The sequence below is a fragment of the Heterodontus francisci genome, chromosome 13 (assembly GCF_036365525.1).
Source record: "Heterodontus francisci isolate sHetFra1 chromosome 13, sHetFra1.hap1, whole genome shotgun sequence".
In the NCBI taxonomy this organism is placed as follows: Eukaryota; Metazoa; Chordata; class Chondrichthyes; order Heterodontiformes; family Heterodontidae; genus Heterodontus; species Heterodontus francisci.
Genome location: NC_090383.1, coordinates 17,109,902 through 17,125,998, shown reverse-complemented (window position 1 = coordinate 17,125,998; position 16,097 = coordinate 17,109,902). Strand labels below are relative to the sequence as shown.

Genomic DNA, 16,097 nt, shown 5'->3' with positions numbered 1-16,097 from the left:
TAACTGCATTGGAAATTGTTAATGTTTCAAGTGTCGGCTGCATGCAGGCAGAAAGTACCTCCTCGCCACTCCCTTCCTAACTGTGAACAGTTGATGTTTTTTTCCCCTGTGTCTGTGCAATGTGCTCTCTGTTTGATTGCTACCTGAGCAGCATGTGGTTGGAAAATATTTGTTCTTTTCTGATGGACAAAGGTGTGACATTCACAGATTAGTTCCCAATTTGCATTGTAAACTCAGAGCTTAACAAAAATAAACTGCAATGGAAAATAATACTACTCAAAAAGCAGTATTGGCAGTGGCTGGTAACTGGGCAAACAAACAGCGCCTGAACATGCACAGAAAAATGAGATTCACAGAAGGCAAATTGAGTTGTATGTGATGAAAGCTGAGCTGAACAGCCGAGCTGAGTCTTCTGGCTGCAGTGTGTAGCAACCGCCGGAGAAGGACAAGGGCAACAGGTGCATGGGGACACTATCACGTCCAATTTCCCATCCCAGTCACACAGCATCCTGACCTGAGCATTTATCACTGTTCCCTCATCATCGCTGGGTCAAAATCCTGGAACTTCTTACCAGACAATGTTGTGGGAGCCCCTTCACCACATTGACTGCAGCAGTTCCAGATGACGATCCACCAGCACCTTCTCAGGGCAAAGAAGGATGGGCAATATATGCCAGCCTTGCCAATGACATCCATATTCCAAGAATGAATTTTTTAAAATACACTTGACCTTTATCTCCCCAATTAACAGTCACTTGACACATTTGTTTTTTTTTAAAAAAAAAGGTCTTTATAAGAGATGGCGAAAATGCCTTTTTTTTTTTGCAAAGACAGGTTGCAATAAATTGTCTGGCGTTTTCATTTGGACACCGAGGAAAGTAATACTGTGTTCTCCTGGCACTCTTCATCCGAATTGCCAAACACCTTTTATGAAAAGACAGTGACTCTTTAAAATTAATTTATTCCACAGTGATTTGTTTACAGGCTCTGATTGCAATTTAATTGACAACATACCGAATGTGAGTGGTCAGCCAAACATTAGGATTGTCAGCTCTCCCAGCTTATCCAAGAATGTCCCGGGCACTGCCACGAGCAGCTCAGGAGAATTTCACCCTTTCATTTTCTCAGGGTACCTCAGGCCTGACCATTCAGACACGGGGGTCATAGCTTGCAATCGCTGCACGTCCACAAATGGATGCGCCCGAATTTCAATGCCTTCAGTTCCAACCGTGAGAAGGAAAGGCAGCCGAGCCAGGTCTGTGGAACCTAGGAGGAGGAAGGGACAAAAGTTTAGAAGAATATAGTAATGACCTTGGTAATATCAATTAAAATAGAATGCAATGAAGACTATGAGGCAGAGAGTTTTAAGGCTTTAAGTGGGAGGGGAAGTGACAAGAAGATAAGAATAATCATCTGATTGGAACAGTATTGGTCTAATCAGAAGAGGCAGGGGTTCAAATTGATGATCTTTACAATAGGGCTGATTTCCAAGCACTTGCTGCCAGCAGGGAGCCTCAGCTGATAACCATCCATTGATTTTAAGAGACGGAAGGTCAGAGTAGTGATTTCCCTGCTGTGCCAGGCTGGCCCCTGGCAGCCTGAGCTCTCAACACCAGTCTTAACATCTCCACTTATTTCCATGTTCTTTATCCCCCACCTATTGAGAACAGTGCGAGTGAAAGTCTGTGTCTGAGTTTGAGCTGCTTTTATTCTGTGTCCCTGCAGGGGGAATGTGGGATGTGATTAAGTGGGCGATTGCATGGCCACTGTGCTTCCTGATGTACTTCACTATTCCGAACTGTGCCAAGCCTCGCTGGGAGAAGTACTTCATGTTCACGTTCGTCTCAGCGACCTTGTGGATTGCAGTTTTCTCGTACGTCATGGTGTGGATGGTAAGTGCCAGCTTGACAAAGGGCTGTAAGAAATAGGCTGCCCCCTTGTGTTTCCTTGAACCTTTTTGAGCTTCGGCATGGGCTCGATGGGCTGAATGGCCTCCTTCTGTGCTGTAATCACTCTTAAGAGTTACTGAAGGGGGAGGTGAAGACACATTGTCAGCTGCCTTGATGGCTCGCTGATGACTGCACACCCATGAAGGTTCCCAGTTCAATCCCGGGTCTTCGCTGAGCTACCTGTCTTCAAGTAATGCGGGCACTATCTGTCTGCTTCAATCCCTCTCCATTGCAGTCAAGAAATAATCAGGCGTAGCTCTGACTCCTGATCACAGTGCAGTGGCCACCCCCCAGTAAGTATGTGTGCAAACGCTGATAGAGGAACAGAATTAGGCTTGGCCTCTCACAGTTAATTAGCCTGCCTGCATTCACTGTCTAGGTGCACACATGGAGAATGGATACTTAGAGTGGTACTGGAGGGCAGTTTGTAGCTGTTAAAACTATACCCACTATGAGTCAATGTCTTCATGAGAGGTGGAGAGAAAGTAGAAAAGAAATATTCAAGTTGCATTGTCAGAAGGTCTTTGTAGCAACTTGTTTTGTACATAAATCCACATTTGAACACCATCCAGCTCATTCAGTTGATTGGAATGCAGCGTCCAGCCCATTACATCAGCAGAGCACATAACATCCTTCCCATTCCCTTGACAGTCAATAGAGCAAACATGCTTCTTGTGACCTTTGTTTGAACCCTCTAAGTTTAGAGCCAATTTGGCAGCCTTACCACAGTCACAGCCCAGCAGTGAACCATGTTGTCATGCCAGCCACATCATTGGCTGCGTCACTGTGAGAACACTTGTCCCATTCCCCCATGCAGGATGAATATGAGGAAGAACATTTTTACGCAGAAGGTGGTAATGACCTGGAACTCGCTTCCCACGAGGGTGGTGGAAGCAGAGACAATCAATGACTTCAGAAGGAAATTGAATGGCCACTTAAAGGAAATATACTTGCAGGGCTACGGGGATCGAGCAGGGATGTGGGATTGACTGAATAGTTCCATGGACAGCTGGCATGAACTTGATGGGCCTAATAGCCTCCTTCTGTGCCGTAAATGACTCTATGACAATTTCATGAGCACATTGGCATTGCACATGATCGGATAAACATTTTGTGTTGCTCGATTGGTGAGCTATTTGAGTCTTCCTCTATACATTCCCTAATTCTCACTGGCTCCCAGGAATCCCCTGCCTTTCCCAGATAGCTGCCTGCTTAACTTACCTTATAGGGTACTGGCGTCCAGCGAAGACCTGTATAGTTGGGAGTTCACAATCTCATGACCTTATGCATGAGAATAAACTTCCATTCGGCAAAGTTACATTCCTATGTGCATGCATGAACCTGTTTTATGAAAACATAATATTTTCAAGAATTTATTGTGGTTTTTTTTGCTGTGATAGAACTGCCACTTTTATTAGCAAAGTTATAGACAGTTATTTTAACAGTTACTTAATTTTTTTCTGGGGGCCATCATTTGCCCTACAGTGATAAGATTGGAATAATCTGCTGCCAAAAGTTCAGTAGATTCGATGGGCCGAATGGCCTCCTGAGCTGTACTATATTCTATTTGATTCTAGTCCCATGTCTCGCTGCGAGGACTCACTTTTACTGCACTGAGAGGTGAAAATAAGGGCAGGAGGGAAACTAAAACGTTTCTCAGCCAGGGAATGAATGGGATGAGGAATCCCACCTCAGGGAATTGCCCTCGAGAAAGCAGGAACATATACGGCCTGTGCAAGGGAAGGCCATTTAAAATTATCAAAAGCTGCGAGCGTACATATTTAAGTGAGACTAGCCTACCCTATGAGCTGTGACACATTCCGGACAGATGGGATCTCCCTGACGCAGCCAAGTTCAGTTCAGGACCTGCAGGGTGTTGATGATGGGAGAAATCGGGGGATCAAGACAATGTGAAACTATTTTAACGGTTCACTTTCTGTTCTTCTCGCTTTGTTCCCTCAAAATGAAGTCAAGCCATCTCCCAGAAGTCTGGAAAGTAGCTGCCTGAAGAGAAGCACCATGTGTTTTTTTTTTAACAGCTGTTACAAGGACCAGGTGTCCTGGAAACCAAAGAAACACAACAAGCCAAAAAACTGGGCGAGTATAGGATGGGATCTAAACCACTCCAGCCAGGTGCAATAAGTGATGGAACTGCTGGTGGGGTGAGGTGGTCCAAAACTTAAGTTTGCTGCAAAGCAATCTCTGAGGTGAAAACGGCTCACATTCCATGTCCTCCCTTCTTCTGTTAGGAAAACTTGTGCGAGTGATTGTGCTGTGCCACTGGTTAAATTGTGTAGTCATTTAGCAGATTATGAAATATTCCCAAAGACTTTACAATGCCGAATCTGTCCCCAGCCCCTTCCCCTTTGAGGAGCAATCGGAGACACTGGGCTGAATTTTATTCGGGCGCCGCACTCCATGGCGACGCCCTTTGAACTCAGTGGGGTGCCTGCATTCAGCGGCCGCCTAGGAGCCCCCGCGATATTCAGCGCGGGGGCTCATTTAAATATTGGGGGCGGAGCGCCCGCCCCCGATGACGTGTAAATCCCCGGCAACCACCGTGCAGGTGCCGCCAGTAATATGCGGCAGGCCCTTCTCGATGTCACGGGTCGAGGCTGCCCTCTCCCCGCAGAATTTTACCGACCCCCGTGCCACGACCCACTGTTTCTTGGGGTGTCAAGTTGAGATTTTAGATCCTGGAATGTTTATCACCCAGACATTAAAGAATTCACTTGAAATATGTTATAATTCATAAATATTGAGTTGATAGGGCTAAAATCATTAGAAATGGGGGACAGTCCTTAGCTTCAAAAGAAAATGTTATTCTGTTGCAGTATTTTGATTTGTTCATTTGTTGTCCTCACTCAAATGTTTAAGCTGGGGAATGGAATGGAATTCTTCCTACATCAGTGTCAAGAACTCCCAGGCTAAGTTTAGTACAGGTTAGATCCAGAGCTCTAGCAGAAGCTCAGAAGGGAACCCTTTAGTGCAATGATGCACCATTTTCTATTTCATATACCAGCTGTCCTATGGAGTGAGGTTAACAGTTTATGGCAGTTTTGTGCTGTGGGCCCTCACCCCATATGGACTTGGGGTGAGACTGGAAGGTTACGCTCTTTCAGCTGACATGAGGAAATGTTCATTCCCAGCACTTTGGGCTGGATTCGGCCCAAGGAGTTAAAGGTCTCGGTGCTTATCCACTCTGAGCTCAATAGTTTTGTACATGCCATTTGAGAGCCATGATTCTTTGGCCTCCTTGTCTCGAGAGACAATGGGTAAGCGCTTAGAGGTGGTCAGTGGTTTGTGGAGCAGCGCCTGGAGTGGCTATAAAGACCAATTCTAGAGTGACAGACTCTTCCACAGGTGCTGCAGATAAAATTGGTTGTCGGGGCTGTTACATAGTTGGCTCTCTTCTTGCACTTCTGTCTTTTTTCCTGCCAACTGCTAAGTCTCTTCGACTCACCACTCTTTGAGCCGCCTTTATGGCTGCCCGCCAGCTCTGGCGATCACTGGCAACTGACTCCCACGACTTGTGATCAATGTCACAGGACTTCATGTCATGTTTGCAGACGTCTTTAAAGTGGAGGCATGGGCGGCCAGTGGGTCTGATACCATTGACGAGCTCGTTGTCCAATGTGTCCTTGGGGATCCTGCCATCTTACGTGCAGCTCACATGGCCAAGCCATCTCAAGTGTCGCTGACTCAGTAGGGTGTTTATGCTGGGGATGTTGGCCGCCTGGAGGACTTCTGCGTTGGAGATACGGTCCTGCCACCTGATGCCAAGGATTCTCCGGAGGCAGCGAAGGTGGAATGAGTTGAGACGTCGCTCTTAGCTGACATACGTTGTCCAGGCCTCGCTGCCGTAGAGCAAGGTACTGAGGACACAGGCTTGATACACTCGGACTTTTGTGTTCTGTATCAGTGCGCCATTTTCCCACACCCTCTTGGCCAGTCTGAACACAGCAACGGACGCCTTTCCCATGCGCTTGTTGATTTCTGCATCAAGAGACAGGTTACTGGTGATAGTTGAGCCTAGGTAGGTGAACTCTTGAACCACTTCCAGAGCATGGTCGCCAATATTGATGGATGGAGCATTTCTGTCGCATGATGTTCGTTTTCTTGAGGCTGATGGTTAGGCCAAATTTGGTGCAGGCAGCCGCAATCCTGTCGATGAGTCTCTGCAGACACTCTTCTGTGTGGGATGTTAATGCAGCATCGTCAGCAAAGAGGAGTTCCCTGATGAGGACTTTCCATACTTTGGTCTTCACTCTAAGATGGGCAAGGTTGAACAACCTGCCATCTGATCTTGTGTGGAGGAAAATTCCTTCTTCTGAGGACTTGAACGCATGTGAGAGCAGCAGAGAGAAGAAGGTCCCAAACAGTGTATGTGTGAGAACACAGCCCTGTTTCACACCATTCAGGATAGGAAAGGGGTCTGATGAGGCACCGCTATGCTGAATTGTGCCTTTCATATTGTCAAGGAATGAGGTGATGATACTTAGTAGCTTTGGTGGACATCGATCTTTACTAGTAGTCTGAAGAGACCACGTCTGCTGACGAGGTCAAAGGCTTTGGTGAGATCTATGAAAGCAACGTAGAGCGGCATCTGTTGTTTGCGGCATTTCTCCTGTAGCTGGCGAAGGGAGAACAGCATGTCAATGATGGATCTCTCTGCTCGAAAGCCGCACTGTACCTCAGGATAGACACGCTCAACCAGCTTCTGGAGTCTGTTTAAAATGACTTGAGTGAAGACTTTCCCCACTATGCTGAGCAGGGAGACGCCACGGTAGGGTCACCCTTGTTCTTATAGAGGGTGATGATATTGGCATCGCGCATGTCCTGTGGTACTGCTCCCTCATCACAGCACAAGTAAAAGAGTTCATGGAGTGCTGAGAGTATAGCAAGCTTGGCACTCTTGATTATTTCAGGGGTAATGCCGTCCTTTTCAGGGGCTTTTCCACTGGCTAGAGAATCAATAGCATCACTGAGTTCTGATTTTGTTGGCTGTTCGTCCAGCTCACCCATAACTGGCAGAGACTGGGCTGCATTGAGGGTGGTCTCAGTGACAAAATTTTCCCTGGAGTACAGTTCTAGGTAGTGCTCCACCCAGCGCTCCATTTGCTTGCATTGGTCAGTGATCATTTCCCCTGATTTAGAATTGATGGGGGGGGCGATCTTCTTGACGGTTGGTCCAAAAGCTCTCTTAATGCCATCATACATTCCTCTGATGTTTCCGGTGTTGGAGGCCAGCTAAATACGACTGCATAGGTGTTGCCAGTAGTCATTTGCGCAGCGCCTGGCTGTTTTTTGTGCAGCGCTTCAGATCGTAAATAAGGCAAGAACACAACAATGTTTCTGTACTGCAGAAACCACGTTGCAGCTCTTTAGCACAGGACTAACGCTCGTAGCCCAAGAGTTTGGAAGGGAGACTGGGAGCCATGAATGCAGAAGTGCTCAAAATGCATGTGATATGAATTACCGAAATGAATCAATTTGGAGATGAATGCATAAAAGATAGAAACGGATGTCCAACAGTGGTCAGTTACAGGAGTAACCTGAAGTTGTAATTGGTGGCTCACTGGTGAAGAAGTTGATTCTCTATTGGTTATCTTAATGTGAAAGCCAAAATATAAAGGCTTTCAGAATCCTGTGTTCAGTTACTAAGAGTAATGTGATGTTGTCTAGGTCACAATAATTGGGTACACACTCGGAATTCCTGATGTTATAATGGGAATCACCTTCCTGGCAGCTGGAACGAGCGTACCGGATTGCATGGCCAGCCTTATAGTTGCCCGGCAAGGTAAGCACAGCACAACTGTCAGCACTGAGAGAAATGTACAATATGCTTTAATATTGGTATTTGATTTAAATGCTTAGGCCTGAATTCAGTTTGTGGTGCACCATGTCTGCTCATCTTATATTTAATTTGGTACAAATACATGACATATTCTCCATCCAGATTTTCCACAGTGCAGTTCTTTTTGTACTTGCAATGGATTTTTTTTTGCATTAATTTATTTGTGCTTGTCAAAATAAAGAATGTCATGGAGGAAGAATGGAGCACTTTTGGCACCCACTGCCATCCCCAAGCTCTCTCAGGCTAGGCACAGTATGGTTATGGGTCTGATGCAAACGAAAGCTCCTTCTTTTCCATCTCAACAAAGCCCTTTATCCCCACACTCAGAAGACAACCTACTGCTACGCTACTGTGAATTTTTGCCGAATTATTGCTCACATGCGGTCTACGAGTGGTGGCAACCTGGCCCACAAATTCCAGGCAGTTCTGTTCTATTTGTGCTGATATATTTATTACTCACAGGTCTATCCTATTTGAATTTTGTGCATCTAGAGGTTTGGTAGAAGAGTAGATCTTGCAGTTGTTGCTGGATAATTCCAAATCCACAGGCCAGGATGTGTGCAAATTAACGGCAACATTGATTTAAATGTTAGAGGTGGCCACTGAGGCTTGGTGATGTACCCCTAAATGGTCCATAAAGGCAGAAAGGTGAAAAAAGAACATATTGGCTGAAAAGAATACATAGGAAAGGGTTGTAGCAGCCGATGCAAATGTAACTCAAACAAACCCGCGACCTCCACCACCTAGAAGGACAAGGGCAGCTGTTGCATGGCAACACCACCACCTGTAAGTTCTCCTCCAAGCCACACACCATCCTGACTTGTAACTATATATCCTTTCCTTCACTGTCGCTGGGTCAAAATCCTGGAACTCACTTCCTAACAGTGTACCTACCTCCCATGGACTGCAGCGGTTCAAGAAGGCAGCTCACCAGCACCTTCTCAAGGGCAATTAGGGATGGACAATAAATGCTGGCCTTGTCAGTGACGCCCAAATCCCATGAACGAATAAAACAAAATTGCTCCAAAACTGCAACATCAAAAAGGTCGGCAACGAAGAAGTTGAAACCCTATCAATGTGGGATGTTACCTCTTCAAAAACCATCCATACCATAAGATATCTCCCTTATCTCTCTAAATATCCTGAAGTATACTTGATTCATACTATCCATCTTCCATTTTTTTCTTGGCAACCCAATCACTTTTTTGACCTCTTTCTGTATAATCTTATTTTGACTCGGTGAACGCTCTCTCCCTATTCTGCAAACTTGGTAAACCTTTATCGGAGGAGATCTGTGAAATACTTTGAGCGAGTCAGATGAAGCACAACAGAGGCTAACCTGGAAGCTACAGATATATTAACTTCATTGTATGAGAGTGACCAGGAGATAGTTAATTTGCTAAATAACTACTTCTTACAGTTTTTTTAAACCTGAGAAGACACGAACAATCACCATTCAACAACAATTTGAATTTATATTCCAAGGGGAGCCTGGTGGGTAGGTTGAGGAGGGAAAGGTCCAAGAGGTGTCAGAGAAGAAAATAAAAAGGGAGATAGAAGTCTTGGGCTCGAGTCCAAGTTGGCAGTCAAAATATCCACACGAATGGACATTGAGGGAATTCAGGTTACATAGACATGACAAAGATTAGGAGACTCCCGGTTGGAAACAGAGAATAGGGAGGAGATGATATGGGAGAGTCCAGGGTTAAAATCAGAGGACCTGTAATGGGATGAAGTTGACTTGTATACTGTGTGGAGTCAACTTGGAGCATTGACAAACCATGTCCAGGTTCAGAGAGTGCAGGAGGTGAGTAAGTGCAGGAGCTGTTAGAGGACAGACTATCAGTGGCCACACTGTTGTAGGTTGTCTGGTGGAAAATAGAGAGCTGACAAGGTCTCTTTGGAATGTCAACCATGAGCCAGTAGAGATTAATCCAGAGGTCAACTGAGCAGTGGCCTCGATGTTGGTAATGCATACCAGCAGATCCATTATATCAGCAGAGGAGCATGGAACAGTGGGAGTGAAACCCAAGGACCGAGAGCACAGAACCCCATGCAGATGCGGGAGCTAATCCAAGGATCGGCTGCAGGAAGGTGAGGAGCAGATCCAGCCCAATCCACCAAGGGTGACGGACATCATCAAGCACACTTGTGTGCTCTGGGGCTTTGACATTATTGAGCAGAGGTTTCCAATATGATGTAGAGACTGCAAACCAATAAACCTCTAAGGTGGATGAAGTATACACCAGGGTACTTTGAGACAAGGAAGTCAGTAAATATGGGAAAGGTTCTTCAAAAGGGCAACAGAAGCATAACTGCCAAACATTAAAATGCCCAAATGCCAAACTGCCATTATTTTGACATAATTACAACATTAATGGCATTAATAAGCAGAAATAAAATGGAAGTATATCCATATAAAAATAGCCTAATAAATAAAAGCCCACAGAGTTTCTTCACCTCCCAGACCTTATCTGAACAATGCCTGAGATCATGTTTGAAGCAGTTACATCCCACAGGAAAACTATATGATTTCCAAAAGACTCCTGAATTCACTAGGGTAGAAATGGTAAGACATGGGCATGGATTAGCAATTGGCTAAAGGGAAGGAAGCAGATGGTCATTATAAGGGACATTGGGTTATGCTGGGGGAAGTATTGAGTGCGATGCCTAGGAGTCCAAGCTGAGATGCCTGTTGTTCCTAGTGTACATAAATGATTGGGAATTGTAGTCTCACTGCAAAATAATTACATTTGCTCAAGACATCCATCTAGGAGAGATTGTGGACTCAAAGGAGACATCCAGAATCTCACAAAGGGAGCAGGATGGCTTTGCTCCTGGGTTATTCAATGGCAAATCACGTTCAGTACAAAGAAATGCACATTGTAAGTAAAAGTCAACGGCATGTGTCCTCTGTTCATCAGATAGAGCTTGACAAGGGGAAAGTGAAATAAATGTAGGAAGTGCTTGCTGACTCATCGCTCAACATGTCCAAAAAGTACGAGGTAATAATAAAAAAATGAATAGGATGTTTGATAACAAATTACCTCTTCTGATATTCGCAGGCATGGGTGATATGGCAGTATCTAATTCTATAGGAAGCAATGTCTTTGACATCCTGATGGGACTTGGTCTACCCTGGTCTATCAAAACTATTGCAGTGAATTACGGCTCATATGTAAGTCTCCTCTCTAATTTCTGTGCAGTTATTGAGTATAAAAATATGACAATATTTGCAAACTGTCAGGCCCCAGTCTTCACCCCTTTGGCTTGAGTTTATTTACCATGCAGCTTTTTAATGTGACGCACAATACCCATCCCAAAACAAATATTTCTTCAACTCCCTGACACTGTAGGAGTTCAGAACTAATCCTGCCGTTCTCCTCCCTCCCCAACTCATAACCCTACCCGTCCTGCCAGTCTCTTCAACCATCATTTTCTGCCCATCAAAAACCTGCACAGTTTCCTCTTGATCAAGGGCCTGGCATATCTTTTCCCCCCATAACATCTTAACATCAGAATCTGACCAAAATTGCATTATCCCACCGTGTAACCCCACCCAATCATTTCCCTCTTATTCCACCTGAAATAATTTTGGGTTGTTCAACGGTGATGAATATTTAACAACCCAAAATTCTTAAAGGTGGGGAAAGAGGGAAATCGAGCCACTTCACCAAACAAATCCATTCAGAGGCTCTTCCATTCAATTTGTGTCACAGTGGTGCATTTGGAGGCAGTGTTAGAGGTGAGCGAGGCAGTGACTCCCCCCCCTTCTACCTGCCCCCAGAGGCAGAGAATACCACTTCATAAGTTCTTGGCCAACATAAATGGTCACAAACCCCAGGGCTTGCTCCTCAACACCCATTTACTCAGCAGGCCAGCTGAGTTATGGACCAGCATGACATTGGGGAAAGTCTTTGGCCAGAACTGTAAAGCTGTGAACCAAACCCTAAAGGAACTACATGCGCACAGTGTTCCCAGGGCTTCAGACCCAACAAAATATAAGTCAGGCAAACACAGACATTGGTGTTATATCCATCTGCAATGCAAACGGGGCATGATAAATACTGCAGAATGACCAGCATTGCAAATGTTACAATATTGAGATAGTCCCTGTAAAAATGGGATGTCCACCAATTGCTAGTCACCTGTTGTGGTCCAGGCAGAGGGATACTTGTTCTTTCATGATCAGAGTCGTAAATGCAAATGACAATAAAGCACAAAAGGGTTAATATAATGTCAAATCTGGGAGTGCCCCCAATTACAGGCACTGGTTTGTCAAAATACAGATGGAGCAAAGTTGATTATCCCACCCAACTCAGCATTGCTCATCATCAAAGACTTTAGGACAGAACAGTATCAAGCTTCATTGTGACCTCTCCCCATGCCTATGACGAGCAGTACGCCAACACGTGCTGCCAAAGCTCACACAAGGAGCAAGTGCATCTGAGCCAAGATAACCAGAGGCTGCCAGGACCTGTGCAAATGTGAGACATTGGAGCAGATTTTCCAAGTCCTCACACATGGAGAGATACTTTGTACGCCGAGTGTGCTCTTTGAAAAATTGTGGGCAATTGGTTCAGTGATTTTCAGATACATGCTTGCAAGGAATTGGAATAGCTGTCCTATTATCTTCAAGAGTTGATAGGAGAAAGCAGAGGGAAAGGCAACAGAATAACAGTTTAGCCAGTGAGCTGGGGACTAAAGTGTAATTTTTACATAAAATAAAAGCAAAATACTGCAGATGCTGGAAATCTGAAATAAAAACAAAGTGCGGGAAATTCTCAGCAGGTCTGGCAGCATCTGTGGAGAGAGAAGCAGAGTTAATGTTTCAGGTCTGACCTTTCATCAGAACTGGCAAAGGTTAGAAAAGAATTAGGTTTTAAGCAGATGAAGGGGGTGTGGGGGGTTGGTGGAGAAGAGAACAAAAGGAGAGGTGTGTGATAGGGCAGGGGCAGGAGAGATTAAATAACAAAGCTGTCATGGGACAAAGGCAAAAGAGTGTGTTAATGCTTGTGGTGAAAGACAAAGCATTAGTCCAAAGAGAGTATTAATGGCAGAATAATGAGCAGCTCAGTCTACATGAAAAACAGGCACAGGGTTTGTTAGGTATCGGTCCCTCCGCGACACCCTGGTCCACTGCTCCATCACCTCTGACACCCCGTCCCTTTTCCACAGCACCTTCCCATGCAATCGCAGGAGGTCTAAAACCTGCCCTTTTACCTCCACTCTCCTCATCATCCAAGGCCCCAAACACGCCTTCCAGCTGAACCAGCAATTTATTTGTACTTCCTTGAATTAAGTATACTGTATTTGCTGCTCACAATGTGGTCGCCTCTACATTGGGACGACCAAACATAGATTGGGTGACCGCTTTGCGGAACACCTCCACTCAGTCCGAAAGCATGACCCCGAACTGCCGGTTGCTTGCCATTTCATGACATCCACCTGCTCTCATACCCGCATTTCTGTCCTTGGTTTGTTGCGGTGTTCCAGTGAACATCAATGCAAGCTCGAGGAGCAACACCTAATCTTTCGATTAGTCGCTCTACAGCCTTGCAAACTGAACATTGAGTTCAATAATTTCAGAGCATGACTGGCCTTTTTTTATATTTTTCTAGAGCTGCTCATTATTCTGCCATTAACACTCTCTCTTGACTAATGCTTTGTCTTTTACCACAAACCTTAACACGCACTTTTGCCTTTGTCCCATGACAGCTTTGTTATTTAATTTCTCTTGCCCTCTGCCCTATCACAAACCTTCCCTTTTGTTCTATTCCCCACCAATCCACTCCCCGCCCCCCTTCACTTGCTTAAAACCTGATTGTTTTCTAATCTTTGCCAGTTCTGATGAAAGGTCAAAGACCTGAAACGTTAACTCTGTTTTTCTCTCCACAGATGCTGCCAGACCTGCTGAGTATTTCCAGGACGTTCTGTTTTTATTTGCAATTTTTGCATATCGTACCACACTCTAGTCAGCAGAAATGACCTAGAAAGAGGTCTAGCATGAACACCATGACATTTTCTAAAAAGAACGTAAACATTTTCTGTTTCTTTTTTAGTTAGCGTTGAACAGTCGGGGGCTTAAATATTCAGTGGGACTGCTGCTAGCTTCTGTTTTTGTAACAGTAAGTATTCACTCATATCATGTTCGAGCTGGCTCCATTGCCAGTCTGTTGTGAGACTGATCAATTGCTGAGATACTGATGTACTGTAATTATTGTTTGTACAATGATGTTGCCATAATTAACTCCGTGGCTGTACGCTATTGATGTCATAACATCTGGTTTTGTTGACTTTCTATAAGAGACAATTCAAAGGTTTTTTTATGAGCTTCCTCAAACTTTCTTTCCTCAAAGACTTTTTTTTTCTGCACATACTTTTCTGCACTCATAAATTCTTGCGTTTTTTAAATCTGGGTCTTACTGGACTGTCTCTTTCCATTCTGCTCTCTTCCACGTAACCTGCTTTCCTTCCCTTCTCTCAGACAGGCACGTCAAACTTAAAATGCCTTCAACTAAACCGAGATACCAGTTCAACCAATCTGTCCAACTTTAGTCAAAATCCTCTTCATAAGTGTGAAAAAATCCACTCATTTACGACCAGAAATTCAAATTAACCAGTTAACTTCATCTTCCTCGTTATTTTCTGCTGTGAGAGTGTCAGCAAACTGATGTATTATTGCAGATAAGCCCCTCTCAAGGATTTGAAAGCACAATGTTATCTCACTAGCAAGAGCAGGAGAAGAAATCCTTTTCTGTTCTGTTTGTCCCAATTGCTTATCAGACTGGTCGAAAAGCTCCAGCACTATCTTGCGCTATGGCACCCGTATGAATTGAAGGAATTTGACAATATTAATCCTCAGTTTGAGCACTTACTACAGCAATGATAGTTGGATTTTTTTAAAAATAGAAGGACATTACCACAGTGCAGCTTCAGGCTATACCTGACTGGAAGGAGGCCCCACATTAAGTATATTTAGAGAAACATTGCTGATGTTTCTCAGTTACCAAAACTTGATTACTTAGTGACATTGATTGCTTTTAACCGATGTGACCTCTTTGGCTTCGCGAATGAATCTGTGAAACTAAAATCAGGGGAACTTTTGGTCATTTTAACATAATGTAACTTAAAATTGTTGACATTGATTTTTATTTTATTTTAATATTCCGGTCCTTAAACCTGTAATTGTTCTTCAACTGAGCAGTCAGATGTGATGTTTAGTTTAGTTTAGAGATACAGCACTGAAACAGGCCCTTCGGCCCACCGAGTCTGTGCCGACCATCAACCACCCATTTTATACTAATCCTACACTAATCCCATATTCCTACCACATCCCCACCTGTCCCTATATTTCCCTACCACCTACCTATACTAGGGGCAATTTATAATGGCCAATTAACCTATCAACCAGCAAGTCTTTGGCATGTGGGAGGAAACCGGAGCACCCGGAGGAAACCCACGCAGACACAGGGAGAACTTTCAAACTCCACACAGGCAGTACCCTGAATTGAACCCGGGTCGCTGGAGCTGTGAGGCTAACTGGATGTTACCAAAAGCTGTTTTAGAAAAGTACCATGTTCTCAGGGAAATGCACGACAGAAATGTGGAGGTTGTTTAGGGAGCACTTGCTGCGACTGCTGGATAGGTTTGTCCCGATGAGGCAAGGAAGGGATGGTAGGGTGAAGGAACCTTGGATGACAAGAGATGTGGAACAGCTAGTCAAGAGGAAGAAGGAAGCTTACTTAAGGTTGAGGAAGCAAGGGTCAGACAGGGCTCTAGAGGGTTACAAGGTAGCCAGGAAGGAACTGAAGAATGGACTTAGGAGAGCTAGAAGGGGACATGAAAAAGTCTTGGCGGGCAGGATTAAGGAAAATCCCAAGGCGTTCTACACTTATGTGAGGAACAAGAGGATGGCCAGAATGAGGGTAGGGCCGATCAGGGATAGTGGAGGGAACTTGAGCCTGGAGTCGGACGAGGTAGGGGAGGTGCTAAATGAATACTTTGCTTCAGTATTCACTAGTGAGAGGGACCTGGTCGTTTGTGAGGACAGCGTGAAACAGGCTGATATGCTCGAACAGGTTGATGTTAAGAAGGAGGATGTGCTGGAAATTTTGAAAGACATGAGGATAGATAAGTCCCCGGGGCCAGACGGGATATACCCAAGGTTATTACGGGAAGCGAGGGAAGAGTTTGCCGCGCCTTTGGCGATGATCTTTGCGTCCTCACTGTCCACTGGAGTAGTACCAGATGATTGGAGGGTGGCAAATGTTATTCCCTTGTTCAAGAAA

General features: G+C 44.8%; 1 protein-coding gene across 2 annotated transcripts in view; it reads left to right on the top strand.

The window, feature by feature from the left end:
- Window positions 1–16,097, top strand: part of LOC137376249 (sodium/potassium/calcium exchanger 3-like) — a 451,264-nt gene that overhangs the window by 419,523 nt on the left and 15,644 nt on the right. For both annotated transcript variants that reach the window (XR_010976157.1, XM_068044421.1), the window contains exons 13-16: window positions 1,726–1,892; window positions 7,635–7,749; window positions 10,872–10,984; window positions 13,869–13,934. Coding sequence is in view for 1 of the 2 variants with exons in the window: in XM_068044421.1 (XP_067900522.1) it covers window positions 1,726–1,892; window positions 7,635–7,749; window positions 10,872–10,984; window positions 13,869–13,934 (461 nt within the window). In the remaining variant the exon portion in view is untranslated. The remainder of the gene's footprint in view (window positions 1–1,725; window positions 1,893–7,634; window positions 7,750–10,871; window positions 10,985–13,868; window positions 13,935–16,097) is intronic.